The following is a 22,845-nucleotide window of genomic DNA, read 5'->3' as shown; positions in this document are numbered from 1 at the left end:
GTGCCGCTAGGATGACACAAAGTTGCGCCGGAGAGCACACGGCCCGGGAGGCGCTGCTCGTGACAGCCGCGCTGGCCCGCGAGGCCCCTGGGTGGCGGACGCCTCGGCGGGGCCGGCGTGGCCGCCACTCCGGCCGGTCAGGAGGCCGCCACTCCCCGCCCGGCGCCGTCTCCGCCCGGGCGCACGGAGCCTGGGGCCGCCGCCGCCGCCGCGCTCCCGGCTCGGACCCCGGCCCGCCCTGCGCCGTTCCCCACCCCAACCTTCCCGGTCACTCACCCCGGGGCTGGGCAGCAGCAACGCCAGCAGCAGCAGCTGCAGTCGGGCAGGCATGGCGAGGACTCGGCCCTGGCTCCTGGCCGGTCCGGCCGGCTCCATTGGGGCGGTGCGGGCGGGCAGAGGACGGGGCGGGGGCGCCGCGACGACAGCGCGGCGGTGGCCGGGACTCGGCAGACGCAGAGCTAACTAGGCGGTGGTGGCACCCCCATTCCCGGCCCTATAAGTGCCGGGCGCCGGCGCTTCTTCCGGTCGGGGCGGGGCAGGAGGCGGGGCCGGCCTAGGGGCGGGCCGGGGATTGGGCGGGGCCCAGGCTTGGGGGCGGGCTGGGGCTGGCCTGGGCGGGGCTGTCGCTGGAGGGGCGGGGTTATAGGCGGTGCCAAAGGCGGCTTGGGCCTCCGGCTGGCCTTGACTGCCCCGGCCGCGGCGGCAGGAGAAGAGCACCAGGCTTCTGCGTCGGGCATCTAGGGACGCTGAGTGATCGAGGCAAAGAGCTTGCCTGAGGGCAAGGGGAGACCGGCAACCCCGCCACGCGGGCGCATTCCCTGCCCCAGGCGGTCCCAGTGATCCCGCTGAGAGATCCGCTGCGTCAGACTTGATCAGGAAAGGCCAGGAGACAGCCCGTGCCGAGTGTCCAGAGTCCCCGCTCCGTCTTCCCGCCGTGGTGGGATCGTCAGCGACCTCCGGAGTGAGGGTCGGCAGCTGGCAGGGGATTCCTGCAACCCGGCGCTTCTGCCCTGCGCGCGGCTATCGCCGAGTTCGCAGCCCTGGGGTCCTCCAGCTGCGCCTCAGTTAGTCCAAAGGACCCTTTCTTTGTCCTCAGGAATTCCCCTCAAATCATGTCCAACAGCCACCAGTTCCCTTTGGAATAACCACGGCCAAATCAAAAATTACAAGCAAAGAAGGAAACCATTTCAGCTGCTGGTGTCATGTGTGTTTATGTGGCATTTGTAGATGTGACCTCGTGAAGCTCACTGGAGGGAGTGGGTTTGTTGTGGGTTTGTCATACAAGGTCCGTTTGAAGGTTGTGGGCTATTAACCTGATGTAAAGAGCCCTGCTGTTTGGTCACTCTGTCCCGTGCTGCCCTCCACTTTGATGGAAGCCTCTCTCCAGGGGACATTTGTAACAAGACAGAATAAACTAAGGTTCAGAGCACAACATTTCCATATTCTAGGAGAAAAGGAAAAAAAAGATGGCAGCTTCTCTAATTTTTCTTTTTTGTTTTTTTAATTAATTTATTTTATTTTTGGCTGCCTTGGGTCTTTGTCGCTGCCTGCAGGCTTTCTCTAGTTGTGGCGAGCAGGGGCTACTCTTCGTTGCAGTGCGCGGGCTTCTCATTGCAGTGGCTTCTCTTGCTGCGGGAGCACGGACTCTAGGCGCGTGGGCTTCCGTAGTTGTGGCATGCAGGCTCAGTAGTTGTGGCTCGCAGGCTCTAGAGCACAGGCTCAGTGGTTGTGGCCCACGGGCTTAGTTGGTCCGCGGCATGTGGGATCTTCCCGGCCCAGGGCTCCAACCCGGGTGCCCTGCATTGACAGGCGGATTCTTAACCACTGCACCACCAGGGAAGCCCTCTAATTTTTCTTGACTTGCTCGTATGACAGCCTAAGATTTTTCAGGGTTTGGGGGAAAGGAGTAAGCAATGCTAGAGAAATAAAGAAGTAGGGACTGTATTCAATATCTTGTAATCACCTATAATGGAAAAGAATCTGAAAAAGAATATATATATATATGAATCACTTTCTGTACACCTGAAACTAACACAACATTGTAAAATCAACGATACTTCAATAAAAAATAATATAATTTAAAAAAAAAAGAAGTAGTGGGGGACTGACCAGATATCTGACCTGGGTGCATGTGAATCAATCCTATCCCACTAGAGCAGACAGAAATGCTCATGGTAAACCAAAATCCCATCAACAAAGTTCCCCATTCCCAACTTCATATGCCTGAATCACAGTCAAGGGACTAAACCCTTGCTGGAGAATCCAACACACCAGTTTAAGAGCAGGACAAATCTTGGCAACTGTGAAAGCAGTAGACACATTTTGAAAAGTGTTATCTGCATGTCTAAATGCAAACGGAGAGGTTTGAGATTGGCAAGGGGTGTGCAGAAACACAAGCTCCATCACTCCTGACCAGTGTGGCCAGGTGTCCAGGGAGGAGCCCACAGAAAGTGGGAGGAGCTCTTTAATGATTATCTATCCGGCATGCAAGCTGACAACAGGATCTGTAAGACCACAGGGTTGAGTTAAAAGAGAAGCCTGATCACAAAATGCTGCTTTCACATGCCTTCTCTGGTGCTTTTTCTCCGACCGAGTGACTCTAGGAGGGGAACTTTCTGTGCTGGAACTCTGGCAGCCCTTTTACAATTCAAAATGTCACTGTGACCCTGTAAGCACAGCAGATAAAACACAGAGGGGAATGCTTACCTCAATCTGACTCATAAATCAGTTTTAAAGATCCAGTAAAGAAAAAAAAATCCGTTCCAAGGAGACTGGACCAGGTAGGTATATTTATCGTGTACTCATCTGGACCAAATCTCCAGGCCATAACTGCACTGTTATAGGTTCTCAGAATTTCTTATGCACCAGTTAGGTTACTCTTATGCTTAATCATACAGGCACATGTCTTGTGCCTGTCTCCATTTGATTGGCAACTCACACTGATAAGTTCTGGTTTTATTTACGGCAGCCTTGCCCACAATCTTGTTCCATAGTCAAGTATTGTTTTAGACAGCTTTTTGCTTTTGATAAAGCAAAAGCTGGCATTGCTGATAAATACAGACAGAAATGGAAATATTTTTGCAGGGTGCCTTTGAAGTGGACCTGCCCATAGAAAAGGCCTGAAAATGACCTTTCTGGAAGTTGTTTTAAATAACATCCACTAAACAAGGCAAAGGTCATGGTTTTAGTGTAAAGATAAGCCCTCTTTTTCCACCAAGGTTAAAATATATGTTCAGCAAAGACTGGAGCAGGCAGGACCTGACTATGTCAGCAGAGGTGAGGGAGTGGTGGGAGAAAGTGAGCTAAAATCTTATTTTCACTTCTCTCTAAATCAGTGGCTCCCAAACTTGGAGAGTTTTTTAAAAAAGATTCCCAACACCTTTTTCTGCCCTCTTCCCCCTACTGATTCCGAATCTCCTGGGGTGGAGCCCTGTGGGGTGGAGACTGTGTGTTTTCCAGTTCCCACAGGTGATAGGGGCAGCCAAGGTCCTGGAATCCGGCTCACTCAGAATGTCCAGTGTTAATCCCTGTGGCCATTAATCCCTTTTCTTTATTTTAGCAAATGTCGCCCTCTAGTGGAAGTTATGATCCAGCCTTCAAATGTTTGTGCCTGTCTCAATTCTGTTTGAAACCCTTCAAAATTTCACTTAAAAATGATTACGAGGTTGGTTTGCAGATAGCTATTTAGTGAGAGAGTAGTTCCCTTTGAAGGAGACTTGAAAGGAAAAGCTAGTAAAACCAGAAAGGGAGGTCATGGTTGAAAGCTTCAGTACCATCTCAAAGGAACAGTGTCTTTACCAGGCTAAATCCACTTTGACTATTTTGAGTGATCTCCACGCTGCCGCTGCTCCCAAACAGACTTGAACTTACAGCACATGTTGAGGGGTGGTTAAGGGATAAATAAAATGATGAAGCAAGAGTTTCTGGTAGCAAGCTAAATGTTTATCTCCTTCATGTCCTAATTTTTTAAGGGAAATTCTTTAAAAGCTGCTGTCACTGTGAGCAGTTTGGTTCTTAGGTAAATAGAACCTTGGTTCTTCCTGTTCCAGGATGACTGGATGTGAAGAGATTGTGCCACTCACTCCGGAGAACTTCTCTTTACCACAGAATCCAATCTGCTGTACACTTTTTTGCTACTGCAAAGATGATTCTTATCACAGTTAACATTGGTTGGCTGTGGGCTATTGTTTGGAAATGTGCAAACACATGTTTTATAGGACCAGCTCATGCTATCTGCATAACAGTTCTATGAGGTAGTGTTCTTAGCCCCATTTTACAGATGATACATTGGAATCTTAAAAGATTAACGGCCAGGTGGGTAACACATAGCTAGTAAGTGGCACAACATGGATTTTTTTTTTTTTTTTTTTGGCTGTACCGCACATCGTGTGGGATCTTAGTTTCCCGACCAGGGATTGAACCTGGGTCCATGGCAGTGAAAGTGCTGAGTCCTAACCACTGGACCACCAGGGAATTCCCAGCACAACCTGGATTAGAACTCAGCTGTCAAAAAAAAAAAAAAAAAGAACTCAGCTGTCTACATAACTTCGGAGTTCATTGAGGCAACCACAGATGCTGCAGCCTGTTCCACCATCGCTGGCTGTTATCCTTGCCCCTCCCCCAGCGTAGTGACAAGGTACCATTCTGTGGCCCGCAAATGTGGTTAGGCAGGAGCCCAGACTGCCTTGTCCCTGAAATACTATTAACAAACAGAAGTTTGTTCAAATATGTGGTGATAAGGGGCATTGCCTCAAATAACATGTAAGTCTCCTGATCTCACCTGGGGGTTGATTGTGCAAAAGCACAACTCACAAAAGGCACAGACCAGCCACCTGGGAGAGAAGAGTGAGCTTTCCCCTGGGGTTTCTGCCCTGGGAGGGAGCTCAGTCTAATCCTGATTATTTGTTCACTTCCCTCTGAGCTGTTGTATTTTACACCCATTTGTGCTGAGTCTATATGCCACCATGGTGAAGTGTCCATAGTGGTACCAGTGTATCGTGTATTAAGATTCTCAAAGGGCCAGCTCAGTGCCAACGTGTAAACGGCCATCCTCTCAGAGTGCCTCTTCTTCCTCACTGGTCAGTCCCTCCTAATCCCCTGGGATCCAGCTTATTTCAACAGAACTCTCTGGAAACTTCTCTCAAGCAGCTCATATTCTTCCTCCTGCAAAATCCCAGTGGGCTTGCTTTATCTTTTTTACCCTGGGCCTCTCTTCAGTTCACGTATGTTTTTGTTTGGTTGGTTTTTGGGTTTTTTTGGCCGTGCCGCCTGACTTGTGGGATCTTAGTTCCCGGACCAGGAACTGAACCCGAGGCCTCGGCAGTGAGAGTGCAGAGTCCTAACCACTGGACTGCCAGGGAATTCCCTCAGGTATGTTAACAGTTCTTTTTTCTTGAACTTTTCCTCCTTGGATAGTACCATTTTCCGGTTTTCCTCCTGTCTCTCTGCTCTTTTTCCTCCTTGTAGACTGTGTTTCTTAAGGCTCAAGATATGTACCTTACCTCTTCTCTCTCTCTCCTTTCTCTCCAAGAGAGCTCATTCACAGACATAACCAAATTTTATTTTTTTAAATTTTTTAAAAAATATTTTTGAGTATTTTTTCTTTTTTTAAAAATTTTATTTATTTATTTTTTGGCTGTGTTGGGTCTTCGTTGCTGAGCGCCAGTTGCGGTGAGCAGGGGCTACTCTTCGTTGCGGTGAGCAGGGGCTACTCTTCGTTGTGGTGAGCAGGGGCTACTCTTCGTTGCGGTGCGTGGGCTTCTCATTGCGGTGGCTTCTCTTGTTGTGGAGCACAGGCTCTAGGCGTGCGCACTTCAGTAGTTGGGGCTCGCAGGCTCAGTATTTGTGGCGCACGGGCTTAGTTGCTCCACAGCATGTGGGATCTTCGCAGGGATCGAACCCGTGTCCCCTGCATTGCCAGGCAGATTCTTAACCACTGCGCCACCAGGGAAGTCCATAACCAAATTTTAGAGTAGAAAGAAACTTTAGCTATAATTTCGTCACCTTCATTTTTCAGATGACCTCATCTTTGACCTCGGATGGTTTCCACTAATTCATTAATTTATTCATTCATTCTTTTAACAAATACCATCAAGGGCTTCTGAGTTCAAAGGATTGGTACCATGAAGGAATATCACAGTTCGCAAGCTGGTAAAGGTGATAGGACGTGCAGAGAGAGAACCAATGTACAAGGCCAACTGTGAAAAGTGCAAGGAGGTGAGAATAAACTCAGAAACAGAACTATGGTGTTCAAGAGAGAGATGGGTCTGGTGAAAGGAAGGAGGTGGGATGGATAGAGCAGGGAGGGCTTCATGGAAGAAGTGGTATCTGGGCTAGGCCTTCTGTTAGATTTGATAGGGGAAAGGAATAGTCTAGGGGGAAAGGAGGACCAGAACAAAAGCCTGGAGAAGGGAAAGGACTGTGTGGCTTCATGGAAGCCCCAGCTGCCTCATTAGTGAGCTCGTGTGCTTACTTCGGCAGCACGTATACTAAAAACAAGTGAGCTCATGCTCGACTTCTACCCAGAGGAGCAGCAGGAAATGAGGCAGGGCAGGCAGGATGGGCCAGTGGGTGGGGGCGTTAATGTCAGGCTGGGCTTTCTTAGCAGGCAGCAGAGTGAGACGGGACTGAAGGTATGCTTTGGGGGGAGAGTTTGGGCAAAAGACAGGCATTTGAGAGACATCAGGAGCTGGTTAACAAGGGTTATTTGGGCCTTAATCTAGAGCAAGAAAAAGGAAGGGGGGACCAGGGCTGATACAAGAGACCTTACCAAAGCAGGATGGAAAATATTTGACTGGTGCAGTTCAACAAACAAGAAGATTCAGAAGAAGGAATTCAACAACAGTTATCAAGTGTTTACCATGTTCAAGGGACCGTATTACCGAACTGAACTTGGGTCCACTTGCCCGCCTCAAAGCAAAGCCAATTCACTGACACCAGGTTGTGATGAAGGAAAGCATAGTGTTTATTTGCAGCTCACCAAACAAGGAGTATGGGAGGGGCTCATGCTCAAAACTCCCTGTTATTGGCTTTCAGGGATGGGTTTTTAAAGGCAACACTTGGGGTGAGGGCTGCAGGGTGCATGACTTTCTTGATTGGTTGGTGGTGAGGTAATAGGGTGATGTTTCAGGAATCTTAATCATCAACCTTCTGGTTTCAAGCAGTTTGGAGTCTACCTGCTTTTGCTCAGCTTATAGTCACCATCCTCCACTTGGGTGGGTGGTCTAATTTCCTGCAGAACTCAAAGATATGTTTGTCAGATCATTACGTACCTCCCCTGAGGAGGAACTAGGACTCTGTTTTATTGCTGAACTGTTGTCATTACTTTTCTTGTTTAACTGATTTTCCTTTGTTTCTGCATTCCTTCACTTCCCTAATTCCCAGGTCCTGCTCAGCTTCAGCTGTTCTCACCATGGAAGGAGCAAGTGAACAGGAATTAGGGTCCGCCTTGGAAAAAGGGCAGATATGCTAGGTGGTACTGGCTCTGCCCTAGTGGGCACCTACCCTGGTGAGGCCAATCATTCTACTCTACTGTGGTAGCTAAGTTTCCAAAGATGGCCCCAAACAATACTTTCCCTCCTTATAAGCCATGCTGCTCTTTCCATCAAAAGTAAGAGCTATTTCCCTTCCCTTTGAATCTGGACTGTCCCCGTGACTGGTGTCCAGAAGTGACATTCTGAGACTTCCCAGCCCAAGTTTAAAGGGCATGGCAACTTCCATTTCCTTCCTCTTGGAATACCTGCTCTTGGATGCTCCCTCTTGGAATCTAGCTGCCATCTTGGGAGAAGCCCAAGCCACACTCAGGCCACATGGAGGAGAATGGAGTTGCTTTAATCAACAGCTCCCAGCTGCCAGCCATCTAGGTGAGTCATTTTGGATGTTTCAGCCCAATCAAGCCCCACGGTGACCACATGGAACAGAAGTCCCTCTCAGCTGAGACGGTAAGCAGAGAGGGTAGGGGGTCTCCAGAGAAAGAGAACCAGGCATGGCTTTCTTGACATGAGAGAAGCCATTATTGGCCTAAGCTATTTTGTGATCTAAGCCTGGCCACAATGCTTGCCCTTGAACAGGTCTCAGTAATTAAAGATCTTAAGGCAAGTGAGGGAATGCAGGAACAAAGGAAACACAGTCAAGAAAAAATAGCTCAGTGATAAAACAGAGTCCTAGTTCCTCCTCAATGGATATACATAATAATCTGGTAAGGTCTTTTGAGTTGTTCTACAGGAATTTAGGCCCCCACCCAGGTGAAGGATGGCTAAGACCCCAGACTGGTCTGAACCTAAGGAATGATGTTAACTTATTCTGACCTTTGTGCCTTCAGTCAACTAAAGCTTGGACTCTGTCAAACTTTGCCCCAATTCTGTGCTGAATTCTCCTCTACTCAAGGCCCTTCATGAATATGCACACACTGCCCCAGCCTCTTCATGAATATGCATATACTTCCACTGTCTCTTCATGAATATGCATATACTGCACCAGCCTCTTCATGAATATGCATATACCCTTAGCTTAAAACTTCCCCAGTTTTGCTGCTTGGGGAGACACTGCTTTGCGAAATATCCCTGGCGTTCTCCTTACTTGCTGCAAGTAATAAATCCTTCCTTCTCCCAGCCTTTGGCTTGGTTGTGTCTTTTGGCTTGACACCTACCAAGAGGCAAACCCTGTTTTCAGTTAACAAGACTAGTTAACTCACAGATCTGTGAGAGATAATAAAATGGCTGTTGTTTTAAACCACTAAGTTATGTAGTGGTTTGTTGTGCAGTAATAGTTAACCAAAACAGCTACCCATCTGACCAACTTTACTCGACCCATGGGTAGGCTTGTATCCAACCTGGCCCCAACTAGAGCCACGAAAAGAGACTCGTTTCCTCTTTACCGGCAAGGCCGGGAGGTGTGAGGCCCAGGAGCTGCCTCCATCGTGTAAAGAAAGCCAACACAAAAGAAAAAAGTTGACAAGTAAAGAGAAGCACAGATGCAGTCAAGGAGCCCTGCACAAGCTTAAGTTCTGATTCTAGTTGGCTTGACATCAGCCTGCACAGCTCTTCTTCCCCTATTTAAACAAACCTTCCCCTTTTTATCCCAGCTAGTTTGAGTTGGGTTTCCATCACTTACAACCAATAATCCCTGATTAAAAGGCTAGCTCAACATTTCTAAGAGGACTAAATCAACAATATACGTGACTACACCTGGCCCATGACCTACACTAAAGACATCATTTTACACTCACCATACTGGCAAACATATAAAAAGTGTGATGATATCAAGAGTTGGTGAGGGTGGAGGCCAATGTGGGAGTGCAGATTAGAGCCTCCACTTTGGAAAATAATTTGCTATTATCTGGAAAGTTGGAAATGTGCTTACCTAGCAATTGTGCTTCTGTGTGCATACCCCAAAGGATCTTTTGCACACACACAAGAATATTCAGAGCAGCTTTGTTTGTCATACTAAAAACTGGAAGATATTTTAAACATCTAACCTAAAGAGGAGAGATGTATAAACTGCAGTATAATTGTGTACTGGGATGCTACACAGTAGTGAAACTGGTCGCATTACTACAAGTCCTGGTTGCATTACATACAACGTGAATGTCGCCAATATTAAGCAATAAAAAGAGCAAGTCCAGAAGAATATATACAGTATATTCTATTTCTATAAAGCTCAAAGTCAGGCAAAACTAAATAATATACAAATATATGAAACGAAAATCTAAAAAAAAGCAAAAACCAGACAAACTCAAAATTCAGGACAGTGGTTTTCTCTGAGAGTAAGGGAGGGAGAAGTAGTCAGAAGGGGCCGAAAGTAAGCTTCAAAGTTACTGATGATGTCATTTCTCTTAAACTAAGTGGTATCTGAATGTTCAATTTATTAATATCTCCAAATCACACATATACTTTTATGTACTCTCTGTATTCAGAGATACTTCAAAATCAAAATTTTAAATGAATTTTTAAAAATTGAAGTATAGTTGATTGATGATGTTGTGTTGGCTTCAGGTATACAGCATAATGATTTGGGATTTTTTTTGCAGATTATATTCCATTATGGGTTATTACAAGATACTGGGTATAATTCTTTGTGATAGGCAGTAAATTCTTTATTTTTTTTTAAGCACCCTTCTTTACATTCATGTATTCTTTTTTTTTTTAAATTTTGGATATAATTTTATAGCAGTAAACTCAGTAAAGACATTTTCATAGGTCAGTGAAAAAAGGTAAAATCTTTCATATATGAGGCATAAAATCACATGTTAATGTAAATTGACAGAATGTGTGGTACTGGAACAAGAATAGAGAGGACTGTGAAATAGAATAAAATTAAAAGTAGAGCCCGAATAATGTGGAACCCTAGTACATGATAAAAGTGACATCTCAAACCACTGCTTCAAAAATGGGCTTTTTAAAAAATTAATTAATTAAAAATTAATTAATTAATTTTTGGATGCGTTGGGTCTTCGTTGCTGCACCCGGGCTTTCTTTAGTTGAGGCGAGCGGGTGCTGCTCTTCATTGCAGTGTGCTGGCTTCTCATTGCGGTGGCTTCTCTAGTTGCAGAGCACGGGCTGTAGGCGCGCAGGCTCAGTAGTTGTGGCTCACTGCCTCTAGAGCACAGGCTCAATAGTTGTGGCGTGCAGGTTTAGTTGCTCCGCGGCATGTGGGATCTTCCCAGACCAGGGCTTGAACTCGTGTCCCCTGCATTGGCAGGCAGATTCTTAGCCACTCCAAACTCCGGAACTCCACACTCCGGAGGCCCTCCTTGCCACATGCTGCCTCTTCCCTTCCCTCATTCATTTATTTTTATTTATTTATTTATTTTATTTTTTGGTTGTGTTGGATCTTCATTGCTGCACACGGGCTCTTCTCTACTTGTGGTGAGCAGGGGCTACTCTGTTGTGGTTTGCGGGCTTCTCATTGTGGTGGCTTCTCTTGTCCCCGAGCATGGGTTCTAGGTGCACGGCCTTCAGTAGTTGCAGCATGCGGGCTCAGTAGTTGTGGCACAGGGGCTTGGTTGCTCCACAGTGTGTGGGATCTTCCCGGATCAGGGATCAAACCCGTGTCCCCTGCATTGGCAGGCGGATTCTTAACCACTGCGCCACCAGGGAAGTCCCTAGGCAGTAAATTCTTGTTGCTTTTCTATTTTATGTATACTAAGTTTGTATCTGTTAATCCCATACTCCTAATTTGTCTCTCTCCCCTTTGGTAACCATAAATTTATCTTCTGTGTCTGTGAGTCTGTTTCCATTTGTATTATTTTTTAGAGTCCACATATAAGTGATATCATATAGTCTTTGTCTTTCTCTGACTTATTTCACTAAGCATAATATTCTTTAGGTCCATCCACACTGCCACAAATGGCAATATTTCATTCTTTTTTATGGCTGAGTAATATTCCACTGTGTGTGTGTGTGTGTGTGTGTGTGTGTGTGTGTGTGTGTGTATATATATGAATGACACAGCTTCCTAAACCATTTGTCTGTTGATGGGCACTTGGGTTGTTTCCATGTCTTGGCTATTGTAAATTGTGCTGCTATGAACAATGGGGTGCATGTATCTTTAAATAAATTTTTTAAAGGCAAATACTGTCACATTGGGATAAACACTATAATCCAACCATATGCCTCATACAACGGACACAGTAAGAATAAAATAACATGGAAAGGTTAGAAATAAACGGATGGGCAAACTTGTATCAGACAAACACAAACAAAAAAAAGACATGAGTAATAATGCTAATGTGAGATAAATTAGAACTCAAGGCAAAAGACATAAATAACTTAGAGAGTTATTTTATACACAGATATGTGTAATCCACAATGGAAATATTATCAGCCACAAACCATAATGAGAATAAATAGCATAGCCTCAAAATATACAAACAAATAACAATAGAAGTAATCATGGAAAATGACAGAAGCATATTTTTTAATTTTTTGTTTAAAATTTTTATACAATAAAATTAAATCTTTTGGGTGAACAGTTCTGAGTTTTGACAAATGCATAAAGTCCTGTAACCACCCACACAATCAAGATACACAAAAAATCTATCACCCTCAAAAATGCCTTTGTGCTGCCTTTGTAGCCAAATGCTCCTCACATCCCCAATCTCTTGGGAGTTCTTTGATCTGTTCTCCATCCTTATAGTTTTGTCTTTTCTATAATGTCATATAAATGGAATTATACCATCTTTTGAGTCTGGCTCCTTTCCCACCGCATAACACCTCTGAGATTCTTCCAAGTGTGACATGTGTTGATAGTTCATTCTATTTTTGGCAATATTTTATGGCCAAGTAGCATTTAGTTGTAAGGATGTACCTCAATTGCTTACCACTTACCCACTAAAGTGCTTTTGAGTGATTGCAGTTTTAGGGGATTATGAAAATGGTTGTACTATTTTGCATTCCCACACAGTAATGAAGAAAAGTTCTTGCTGTTTTGCATCCTTGCCTGCATTTGGTATTTGAAGCATGATCTTAACACTTCACTATTAATCAATGAGAGTACATACACTCCCAATCAAGTATAAAATAGAGAGAGAGAGTACATACATTCCCAATCAAGTATAAAATACAGAGAGAGATTTGGACAACATAATTACAGCTAAGATTGAATTAATAAATTTTTTTAATTAATTAATTAATTAATTAATTAATTTTTGGCTGCGTTGGGTCTTTGTTGCTGTGCTTGGGCTTTCTTTTTTCTAGTTGCGGCAAGCAGGGGCTGCTCTTCCTTGCAGTGCGCAGGCCTCTCATTGTGGTGGCTTCTCTTGTTGCGGAGCACAGGCTCTAGGCGCACGGGCTTCATTAGTTGTGGCACGTGGGCTCAGTAGTTGTGGCTCACGGACTCTAGAGTGCAGGTTCAGTAGTTGTGGCGCACGGGCTTAGCTGCTCTGCGGCATGCGGGATCTTCCTGGACCAGGACTCGAACCCATGTCCCCTACATTGGCAGGCGGATTCTTAACCACTGCGCCACCAGGGACGCCCCAAGTTAATCAATATTTCATGTCAATATCTGTACATGATAGTGAAAACATCTCCACTTCAAGAATCTGTGGAACATTTATAAAAGTAGATCATATTCTAGGCTACAAAGAAAACTTTAATTCATTTCCCAATGTAGAAACTGTATGACAGTGTAATAAATGTTGACTTAAAAACAAATGTTTGGGACTTCCCTGGTGGTCCAGTGGTTAAGAATCCACCTTCCAATGCAGGGGACACGGGTTCGATCCCTAGTCGGGGAAGTAAGATCTCATATGCCGTGGGGCAACTGAGCCCGCGTGCGCCACGACTAGAGAGAAGCCCTCGTGCTGCAACGAAGATCCGGCGTGCCGCAACTAAGACCCAACACAGCCAAATAAATAAATAAATACTTTAAGAAAATGTTTCAGCAGCAATAGAAATAATCATTGTAGGGACTTCACTGGTGGTCCAGTGGTTAAGACTCTGTGCTCCCAATGCAGGGGGCCCGGGTTCAATCCCTGGCCAGGGAACTAGATCCCACGTGCCACAACTAAAAGACCCCACATGCTACACCTGAAAGATCCCACGTGCTGCAACTAAGACACGGCGCAGCCAAATAAATAAATAAATATTTTTTAAAAAATCGTGAAGAAAAAAAATGTTGTCTGCCACTCCAGTTCTACAAGGAAATCAAGCCATTAGTCACTGAAGTCACCCACTGAGAGTGGGCCTGTGGGGATTTCAGGATGGAGAAAAACAGGAAGCATTCTGCACTTTGGATACTGCCCCTAGATAGTTAAGATACATATCTAAGGAAAAATTTCCACACCTCCTAGATTCTTGCATCTTCTCATACGTAGAAAAGCACTAAAATCATTAACTTGAGATGTCTGTTCTTTGTGATTAGCAGTAATCTTTGATGTTCGACTACATGTTTTTTCCTCAGCAAAAAAATTCATATGTAGCTTGGCTCCTCCCTTACCTCTTGAGAACACTTTCTCATAGCTCTCTGACTGTCTCCTGGGCTACAGTCCTCAGTAAGACACTGAATAAACTCAACTCACAGCTCTTACAATGTGTGTTTTGGTTTTTCTTAAAGTCAACATCATATAGATGTTACAAAACACTTGCCAAAATAACTACTGTTTTGGATCAAAGAGGAATTTTAAAATTTAACTAAAGACTATGTAGAAAATAATGAAAATAAGAGTCCTATTCAACTACAAACTCAGGCTGAAATGCTTTCATTATTACAAAAAAACAATAAACTTTCCTTATTAAGTTAGGAGGAAAAAAGGAAAAGAATTCCCAAGGAAAACATAAATGAAGTAAAGATAACCAGATATTGTGCCCGTGTGTCTTCTGTTCCCTCTCCCAGTAAATCAAACCCAGAGGGCAGGGACATATTATTGACCACTTGTGAATAATATGCCTGGCTCACAGTATGAGCTCAATACTTATAAGTACTTTCAGCTTTCCCAATGTTAGATCTTCTCTCCTTTGGGCTTCCAGAGTAGGCTGTTTATAGCTCTATTTTAGCATTTATTAAAGTATTGCAATCCATAAGTCTTCCACATCACACCAGTCCTTTAAAAACATATTTGTTTACCACTAAGAATGTGCCAGCTGACTGACATTAACTTATTTAAGCCTCGTACACTTTTTTTTTTTTTCCTATTTTTCAGATATTGAGGCTCAGAAAAGCTAAGTGATCAAGGTCACAGGGCGAATTCATCACAAAGTCCGGATTTGGTTGCACATCAGTCTACTTTCAAACACAAGGTCTTTCTGCCGGAACAGGTTACTTTAAATTCAGGGACAAGACTAGTTTGTCACCTCAGCTCCTAGTCTAGCTCCTGGCACAGAATATTAAACAGGTTAGGCATTACTTGCGCCCTGCCGTTTGTAACGTATCGTTTTGTGTAGTATGGAGAAACGCACTACTCACAGGCCGACGACCTACGTCGCGAAAAAAATCAGAAGAATTTAGGACATCGCGCGACTCTTAGTCTTTCCTTGACGCCCATCTTTACGGTTGGCGTGTAACCGCTCTATATTCTGGAGGACTCAGCGAGCAGGGCCAATCATTAGGCCACTTTACAGGCACGTGGCTGGAAGTTTGACTTGCTATTGGTTAATGGTGGTAAAGCCCGCCCAACCACCTCCGGTCTGCTTCTTTAAGTAGAAGCCCGGCGAGTTCCCCTTCCTTTCAGCGACTGTGAAGTGGCGAAGGTGAGGTGGAGTGTGTTCTGGGCCGGGGCAGGTCTGTCCCCTGTTTCGGGGCCTGGGAACCGGATGGAGGGTGGGCGGCTGGCGGTGATGACATCCGAATTAAAGCACGTGTTAGACTGCTGACGCGGGTGATGCGAACTGGAATCTGAGCCGGGCCGCCGAGGCGGTGGGTGGGAAACGGTCTTGCGGGTATACCACCTCCTCCTCACCCACCGCTCTCGTTCTTGCAGGTCCCAGCCGGGAGAAGGACGTCGGATCTCGTCCTCCCAGCTTGTCGACCCTTCCCCGAAGCCCCTCAATAAAATGGCTTGATCCCAGCGGTGGTGTCTCTGTTGTTTGTGGCGACGCGCTGCCTTTGAGCCCCCGCCGCGCCTGCGCGTGGCGCCGGGGGTCAGGCTGCAGCGCCAGAGCAGCACGCGCTTGCGCATAACTGGGGCCGTCTTGCCCCCGCGGCGGCGGCCCTTTTAACCGCGAGCTACATGGCGGCATTGGGCTGCCGGGGTAGGGGGCTGGGGAAGACGTCGGGGGTCCTGCAGTCTCTGCTTATTCCTGTGCCTGTCCTGTGAGTCCGAGTGTTCTCTGCGGGGAAATCAGTGAGACGGTCAGGTTCATTTAACCGCGGCGGGGAGGGCGTCTGCAGGGAGGGGAGATGAGAATCCGGCTGTGTCCTAGAACAGCTTGAGTGAAGGCCGTAGTGCACTTGACACGAACTGGCTCCCGGTCTTGAGCTGCATGGGCTGAACTCGTCTGGCTGCGGTGTATTCGCGGACTACTTGGGAAAAACCGCCATTTAGGGTCAACTGCTTATTTGGATATGCCCCAGATAGCTTGAACAGCTCACAATGACAGGGTTTTGTGCATTGCTGGGCACAACATAGGCACGTAAATAAATGCACAATCACTCCTGCATAATCCACATTCTAGGTGATGACGATCCCTCCTGGATTTAGGTGAAACGTGCATCATTTCTGAGTACAAGGCAGCACGTGTTGAAGGGCAGGTAGGCACAAGTGCCATGTCTAGCCGCTTTGGTACTTAATAATGGACGGGGCCCCAAGTTAGCAGGGTTAGTAGGCAGTTGGTGTAAACTCTAGCTCAGGAGCAGGACTTTTAAAAATACGAATCGAGGATAATAGCGCCTTCCTTATATCAGGGTTTGGTCTACTTTGGATCCTCAACAGAACCGGTCCAGTGACCACCCAAGAAGCTGAAGCTGCTACTGGCAGCTGAGGGCCCAGGTTTATTCTGTACCACAGTTTATTCTGGTCCTATTATCTAAGCAGGATCAAGTAGAAATAACTTAGATGCGTATCTAGTATTTGACATGAGATATTTATTTTGTGAAACAATGCAAGCGATTGTAAATCCCCACATACTATTTGATTAAGTGCAATAGGGTACAGTCATGTGTAATCTCTTTACACAACAGTGCATCTAGTCCTTTGCCTTTAATTATTGCACAAAAATTATAAGACCAGCGAACAAGACATGCGCACTGACAGGCAAATTGGCCTACACGATGAGAAATCAGAACAGTACACTGACTGGAATGGTCCAATAATTTACGTCAAATGTTTTAATGGTGCAATTAAAGTAATCAAATAAGGGTTCAAATATGTTTTTTTCAATATATTAATTTCTTTAAAGTCCCGTTCAGGCAAGGTGCTGTTGCTGTTTAAAAAACCACTATTAGCTTTGTCCACAGATGTAAGTTGTCAAAAGTTAACCCAAGGTAAGTTTGATGTTGAATGCAGCTTTAAACAATTAAAAAATTGTATTGAGTGTACTTCTCAAAGCAAATTACACAGTTTGAGAGAGCCCCGAAACCTGTAAACTAAATGTTCTGACACAAATGCACAAAATAAAGTTGGCAACGTTAAATGTCACGTTAATTTTGAGATCTGTAGTGTTTGATGCTGAACAAACAGCAAGTGTTTGATGCTGAGCAAACATCAGCATCGTCTTGACTCAAGATGATAGAGAGCAGTCTCCCGGGTTTTGGCCATCAGAAAAGGAAACTGCCCACGAAACATCCCAAACCAATTAGGTTAACAAAGCATTTAAGATGCCTATTTAAAGCTTCCCAGAGCTCACAGCAAGTGCCAGGTGGAAGGACGGTGCCTCTGGCTTTCTGGCCCCACCCCAGTCCAGTCATTACGTTTGTTTGATATTTCCACATATGCTCACGTCTCAGGAAAACACTTGGGATTAGTCAGAAACCAGGTGATTGTACCTCCTTGGTAAAAGGTGTGGGATGGTTTGATCTCATGGCTTTGCCTAATGGTCACATAAATCCCACGGTTCCCGCCCCAGCTGATAGTGTGTTAGAGTGTATGTTCTATGGCTACTTGCTTCCAAAACGCACAATTAATAAGAAGAGTAAGTTGCTATGCATATCTTTTTATCACCAAAGAAATAGTTCACAAAATTCCACTCCCCACCCTCCACATGTGTAACCACACTGACGTTCTCTTGGTGTGGAGGGCTGCATCACACGAACTGTAAAAGTGAGAAAACATTCCACTGCACTGGCTGCCTGAGAAAAAGCTTTGGAGGCATCGAGGAGGCAAGGGGAAGCCTTCCAGTTGTGCAGCTTCGCTCTCAATGTGCTCTTTTGCTGCCACAGAAACTGGTAGACTTAGAAAAGCCATGGTGGGAGTCACCTGTAATCTCTGGATCCACCGTGATGATCCTTCCAGTTTTCCTTTGCTGAGTCAAAGCTTTGCAGGAGGCAAGCTGGACCCCATTCACTGGACACCTCCCAGTGGGATGGGCGCCGGCAGGCAGAGGGCAGAAGCTGTGGCACGAGGAAAGGCCAGTGCTACAGCCCAGATGGCAGCCGAGAACCCCACACCTTGAGCTTCATCTCAATACTGGGAACACCAGGTCTGCACCCATCACAGCTGGTCAGCAGCCTCCAGCGGTGGGTCCTTCAGGAGGCTGGAAGTGGAGCGGGGATCCATGGCCGAGTGCATGATGGGGATATAAACGTCGTCCATGTTTGGCATGACAAAAACTTTCTGTAGAAAGAAGGAACAGGCATGTGGAAGAATGCTCTTTTCTCAGAGTTGCCCTAGTGAGTTCTGATAATAATTTTAGGCTTTAGACTAGTTTTTAAAATACATATGAAACAACTTTTCCTACACATTCCAAACTAATTCCTCTATGATATCTAGAAAGCGTTGAGGTATCACACCAGTGCACGAACACGAGAACCCAATAAGCTCTGAGGAAGAAGCAGCCTTTGATTTCATGTACATATAATAAAATTACTCATGAATTGATAAATAACATTAAGAGAATTAAGAGCGTAAGCTGCTCACAGTATTTCCAAATTACTATATCCAGAACACATATTCCAACACACATAAGCCAACTTACCCATTTAAATCCTAGCAACAAAAATGTAAGCTAATTTTTTTTTTTTTCCAAACCACAACCAGTTAAAGCTACGTATGAAAGAAATCCTACTATAGTGAACACCCAAAGGATAATGAGTGATTGACAGTAATGGTGCTTTGCCTATCTGTTTATAAACTAATTTTATGTAAGTGAATTTTGGCAATGTATTCAACTTCAGCGATGCTTTCTTCCAAAGCAAAAACAAAAACAGGTGGCCATGGGAGAATGCAAGCAGTTACCCTTCAACTTCCCAACTTGCCTCAAAAATACCATGCACCAAAGTTTGCCCCCTAAAAGAGATGACCCTTATATCCCAATACCCCTAAAAGAGATGACCCACCCAAATTCCTAATGCAGGATCTAGGGAGATAAGAAAAAGGAAACGAACTGAAGGCATGAGATTGTCTTTCCCCTTATTAGGTTCAAAGTACTTTTCCTTTTGGAGATAAGATTAAGCTTTCCATAGACTGGTTTTTAGTTATATTTAACCTATAGCTTTTAAATAATAAAAAATATATAATTTTAAAGGCAATAACTCAAAATATACTAATGCAAAAATAATACCGGTCTTCTTCAAAAGCTGAAATTTACTACAAAGTAAATTGTTAATCCGTAAAACCTTAAAAGACAACTATGCCTCAAAAACCTGATAAAAATTTGATAGAAACAGCTCATTCCAGGGCCTCAGCTACACTGCTATTTCCCTTGGTGGCAGAATGCAGAAGACAGGCTTAGAGAATGAGCTCTGGCTTAGTCAACTCCAGAAGATCTCTAGACTACCCTAGAAGATCCACAGGGGAGGGACAGGCCTGATTCATCTTTGGACTTCCAGGGTAGGTGGTAGCTACACGCGGAATGTTTGTTGCAACAAACAATTTGTTTGTTGAAAACAAACCAAGCAAGGTGGGTACCACACAAGGGCAGGAACCACCACAGCCCGGGTGCTACTAGCTGGTCAATTCCAGGCCCCACCCGGGGAAAAAGTCCAAAGATAGCCCCAGCAGATGGACGGCTTAACCCTCGCCGGGCCTACTGGTACAAGACAGTCATTTTGCTCTTTGACCCCTACCTTTTGAGTTTCCTCTAAAGACTACTTCACGGGGTTCTGTGGATGAGTTTCAGAGTTTTTAAAACTTTATGCCTATTTGATCATATGTGTACTTTCCTGAGGTCCATAGCTTTCACCAGATTTTCCAAGGAGGATCCTGACCCACATGAAGTTCAGAACCTCTGTTCTACCCAGAGCTTTTAGAGCCTCAGCATGAAACACTAGATGACACTGCAGGTGTACCTGAAACTCTTGCTCCAGTTTCTTCTCTATCCAGTCTGTCACATGAACTAAAGTCACTTCTCTCTCTCCAAGTTTTGGCCGAGCTTTCAGCTCGATATGTGGTGGCTTCCGGAAACCATACCTTTTTAAAGAAGACAAGTAATAACCACATTTAGAAGCAAAGAAAAGAAGTGGACAATACCAAGAGCAAACATTCCTCATTTACACAAGGCTTTATCACTACTTAAATGTTCTCTTCTTCCGAAAATCCCTTCTAAAAAACACTTCAGTGCAGCAAGTATGAATTGTGAACTCCCTGTGTCCCTGGACCCAGGGCCGTGATGATCTGAGAACAGTTGTGACAAACTAAGAAAGCCAGGAAATGCCACTGGAAAAGTCCATGACCTGGGCATTGTTTCTGGTTTTTGTTTTTCCTAAAATGGCAAGGATCTTTTTTGTTTCTATTTTTATGAAAGTAGGATATGTCTGTTACAAAATCCAAAATATACAAGTGTATAAAGCAGAAAATAAAAGACACTCTCTCTCTGAGTCTCATAACCAAGATAGGACCACTGAGGGAAGTGGGATCAATTTTCCCCACACTCCTAATATGCATACGTAAATAGAAACGTTCTATAACCTGCTTTTTCATTCCACACTCCACACCATAATTATGGCTTCTCGATGGAGCAGACTGGCACTCAGAATTGTTGGTAAGGTATCCAGTGAAGAGACTGCATGCTATCAAACTAAAAACTTCAACCCATCATGGACCAATGTTTTAAAAAATCCAGGCACACCTCGGAGATACCGTGGGCTCAGTTCCAGATTACCACAATAAAGCTAATTACTGCAATAAAGTGAGTCACGTGAATTTTTGGTTTCCCAGTGCATATAAAAGTTATATTTACACTATTCTGTAGTCAATTAAGTGTGCAAAACAATGTACGTATCTCAACTGAAAAACACTTTATTGCTAAAAACATGCTAACCATCATCTGACAATGCAGGGTTGCCATGAACCTCCAATTTGTAAAAAACGCAATATCGGCAAGTACAAGAAAGCAAAGCATAGTAAGATGAGGTCTGCCTGTACAATAAAAATGGCAAATTGCTATAAATGTTTCTAAACACTCTCAGTATCTACACTTATCTTTGTGGATTAATAACAAACAGTTCGGCACCCGAGCATGCCCTGGGTGGCACTAGCCTAGAGGTCTCTAATTTGAACTCCCATTGAGCAGTGGCATTTGTAACTCCTAAGTCAAAGCTTGGAAGAGGGAGAAACGTATCAACTCTTACTATTTAAAAAAAAATTGTTATTAGGCTTGGAAAAATGCACAGTAAGTTACTTATTAACTGGTTATTTTTGGATGGTAAGGTTACAGGCTTTTTTTTTTCTGTTTTCTTCATGTTCTTCCAGTGAAAACATTACTTGTTAAAAATAAAATCTAAAATGGTATTTTAAAGTTTTTACTGGGAAACACCAATATCATCATTAAATGATCAGCCAATTAAAAAATCCTTTTGTGATCATTCCTACAAGCCCTTCTGAACACTAAGGTTGTGTACCAGCATGCTGGTTTCACTCTATAACAGAACAGAGCTATCTTTTTCACACAACTGTAGCTTACGGTACAAAGAGGTCTTTTATGCAATCCCTGTATACCCTTATGCACATTTGAATGTCAATTTTTAAAAAAAAATATTAATTAATTAATTTATTTATTTTGGCTGTGTTGGGTCTTCGTTTCTGTGTGAGGGCTTTCTCTAGTTGCGGCAAGTGGGGGCCACTCTTCATCGCGGTGCGCGGGCCTCTCACTATCGCGGCCTCTCCTGTTGAGGAGCACAGGCTCCAGACGCGCAAGCTCAGTAATTGTGGCTCACGGGCCCAGCCGCTCCGCGGCATGTGGGATCTTCCCAGACCAGGGCTCGAACCCGTGTCCCCTGCATTAGCAGGCAGATTCTCAACCACTGCGCCACCAGGGAAGCCCTGAATGTCAATTTAAAATTGAGATTTACAGATAGTGATTTTCTTCTGCTGGGCTCATGAGAAATTTATTTCAGTGATTCTCAATCCTGGCTTAGTCCCCCAACCGCTGAATCCTGGGGGCTGGGCTGGGCATAGCTTTAACAAGTCACCCAGGTGACTGTGATATGCAGGTGGAGTTAAGACCCACTGCTTCAGTCAAATGACAAGACTTTCTACCACAGTTACCAAGCACACATGCTCCTGCCTCAACATCCAGGTCTGACCTGGGGAAGTCTTCCCTAACCGCCCAGGACTCTGCTGGATGTGTGATCCCCATCTGCAAGGTGGGCATAATGATGGCCCTATCTCCGCAGGATGCTGTGAGGACTGGCCAGCTGAAGCAGTTACACCCCAGGCTGGCAGAGAATACGAGGTCTACAAAGGACAGCTGTCCTCACTGGTGGAAAGGGTTGGCTTGAGAGAGGAGGAAGACCAAGAAGAGAAACAGCCCATCCCATAAACTTCACCAATAACCTCAACTCTCCCTAACGTGTGAAGATGAGTCTCTACATGTGAATTAACCACTCACAGTAGAAGGCAGAATCAGATTTACAACTAATGTTAAGGTTCCATGAAAAACGTTTGAAAGTGCTTCTTCCCAGGAGAAAGTACTTTCCATAATGTCAAGGATCAGCAAGCTGGGATTTTTATGGTCACGCAAGAAGGGGAATCACTGGCTGGCCCCAGGGGGCCCTCTACACACCATATTCGGTCAGTCGGGGGAGGTGGAATGTTGACCGCCAAGGTTCCTCTGCATTCTTGTACTTCGACAGTTAGCAGCAGTGGCGTATTGGAGACTTCTTCAATCTTCTTTTTAATGAACTCTGTCTCCGTTGCTTTTTGGAAATATTTTGACTTGGTAATTTTATCAACAAACCTCATAATCTTACTTGTTCGGTGACCTCCAACATACCTTTAAATGAGGGACACAGACAGGTGTTATTATAGACTTTGTT

At 44.8% G+C, this 22,845-nt stretch overlaps 2 protein-coding genes, 2 long non-coding RNA genes and 2 other non-coding genes across 8 annotated transcripts in view; 3 read left to right on the top strand and 3 right to left on the bottom strand.

Moving 5' to 3' along the window:
• The window catches only part of ERN1 (endoplasmic reticulum to nucleus signaling 1), an 84,347-nt gene extending 83,763 nt beyond the window's left edge, over window positions 1–584 (bottom strand). For both annotated transcript variants that reach the window (XR_009499764.1, XM_059909090.1), the window contains exon 1: window positions 277–584. Coding sequence is in view for 1 of the 2 variants with exons in the window: in XM_059909090.1 (XP_059765073.1) it covers window positions 277–375 (99 nt within the window). In the remaining variant the exon portion in view is untranslated. The remainder of the gene's footprint in view (window positions 1–276) is intronic.
• An 898-nt stretch (window positions 585–1,482) lies between these two features.
• Window positions 1,483–15,131, bottom strand: LOC132356213 (uncharacterized). The gene is made up of 2 exons (XR_009499766.1): window positions 14,902–15,131; window positions 1,483–1,980 (listed from the first exon to the last, which is right to left on the bottom strand). It is a non-coding gene; the product is annotated as an uncharacterized LOC132356213 (long non-coding RNA).
• LOC132356212 (uncharacterized) lies at window positions 15,118–15,502 on the top strand. Its single transcript, XR_009499765.1, has 2 exons — window positions 15,118–15,185; window positions 15,416–15,502. It is a non-coding gene; the product is annotated as an uncharacterized LOC132356212 (long non-coding RNA).
• Window positions 15,267–15,336, top strand: LOC132356256 (small nucleolar RNA SNORD104). The gene has a single exon (XR_009499781.1). It is a non-coding gene; the product is annotated as a small nucleolar RNA SNORD104 (small nucleolar RNA).
• A 29-nt stretch (window positions 15,503–15,531) lies between the features above and the next one.
• On the top strand, window positions 15,532–15,668 carry LOC132356274 (small nucleolar RNA SNORA76). The gene has a single exon (XR_009499798.1). It is a non-coding gene; the product is annotated as a small nucleolar RNA SNORA76 (small nucleolar RNA).
• An 830-nt stretch (window positions 15,669–16,498) lies between these two features.
• TEX2 (testis expressed 2) overlaps window positions 16,499–22,845 on the bottom strand; it is a 108,827-nt gene continuing 102,480 nt past the window's right edge. The window contains exons 10-12 of one of the 2 annotated variants that reach the window (XM_059907097.1): window positions 22,593–22,802; window positions 19,879–19,999; window positions 16,499–18,205 (exon numbers count right to left, since the gene is read on the bottom strand). In XM_059907097.1, the coding sequence (XP_059763080.1) occupies window positions 18,083–18,205; window positions 19,879–19,999; window positions 22,593–22,802 (454 nt within the window). In that variant the 3' untranslated portion in view covers window positions 16,499–18,082. Of the gene's footprint in view, window positions 18,206–19,878; window positions 20,000–22,592; window positions 22,803–22,845 lie in introns of those variants that run through there. The other variant, XM_059907098.1, reaches the window with a different exon arrangement.

The sequence above is a fragment of the Balaenoptera ricei genome, chromosome 20, assembly GCF_028023285.1.
Source record: "Balaenoptera ricei isolate mBalRic1 chromosome 20, mBalRic1.hap2, whole genome shotgun sequence".
Taxonomy (NCBI): Eukaryota; Metazoa; Chordata; class Mammalia; order Artiodactyla; family Balaenopteridae; genus Balaenoptera; species Balaenoptera ricei.
The sequence above is the reverse complement of the archived record's forward strand: the minus strand, read 5'-3'. Positions and strand labels throughout refer to the sequence as shown.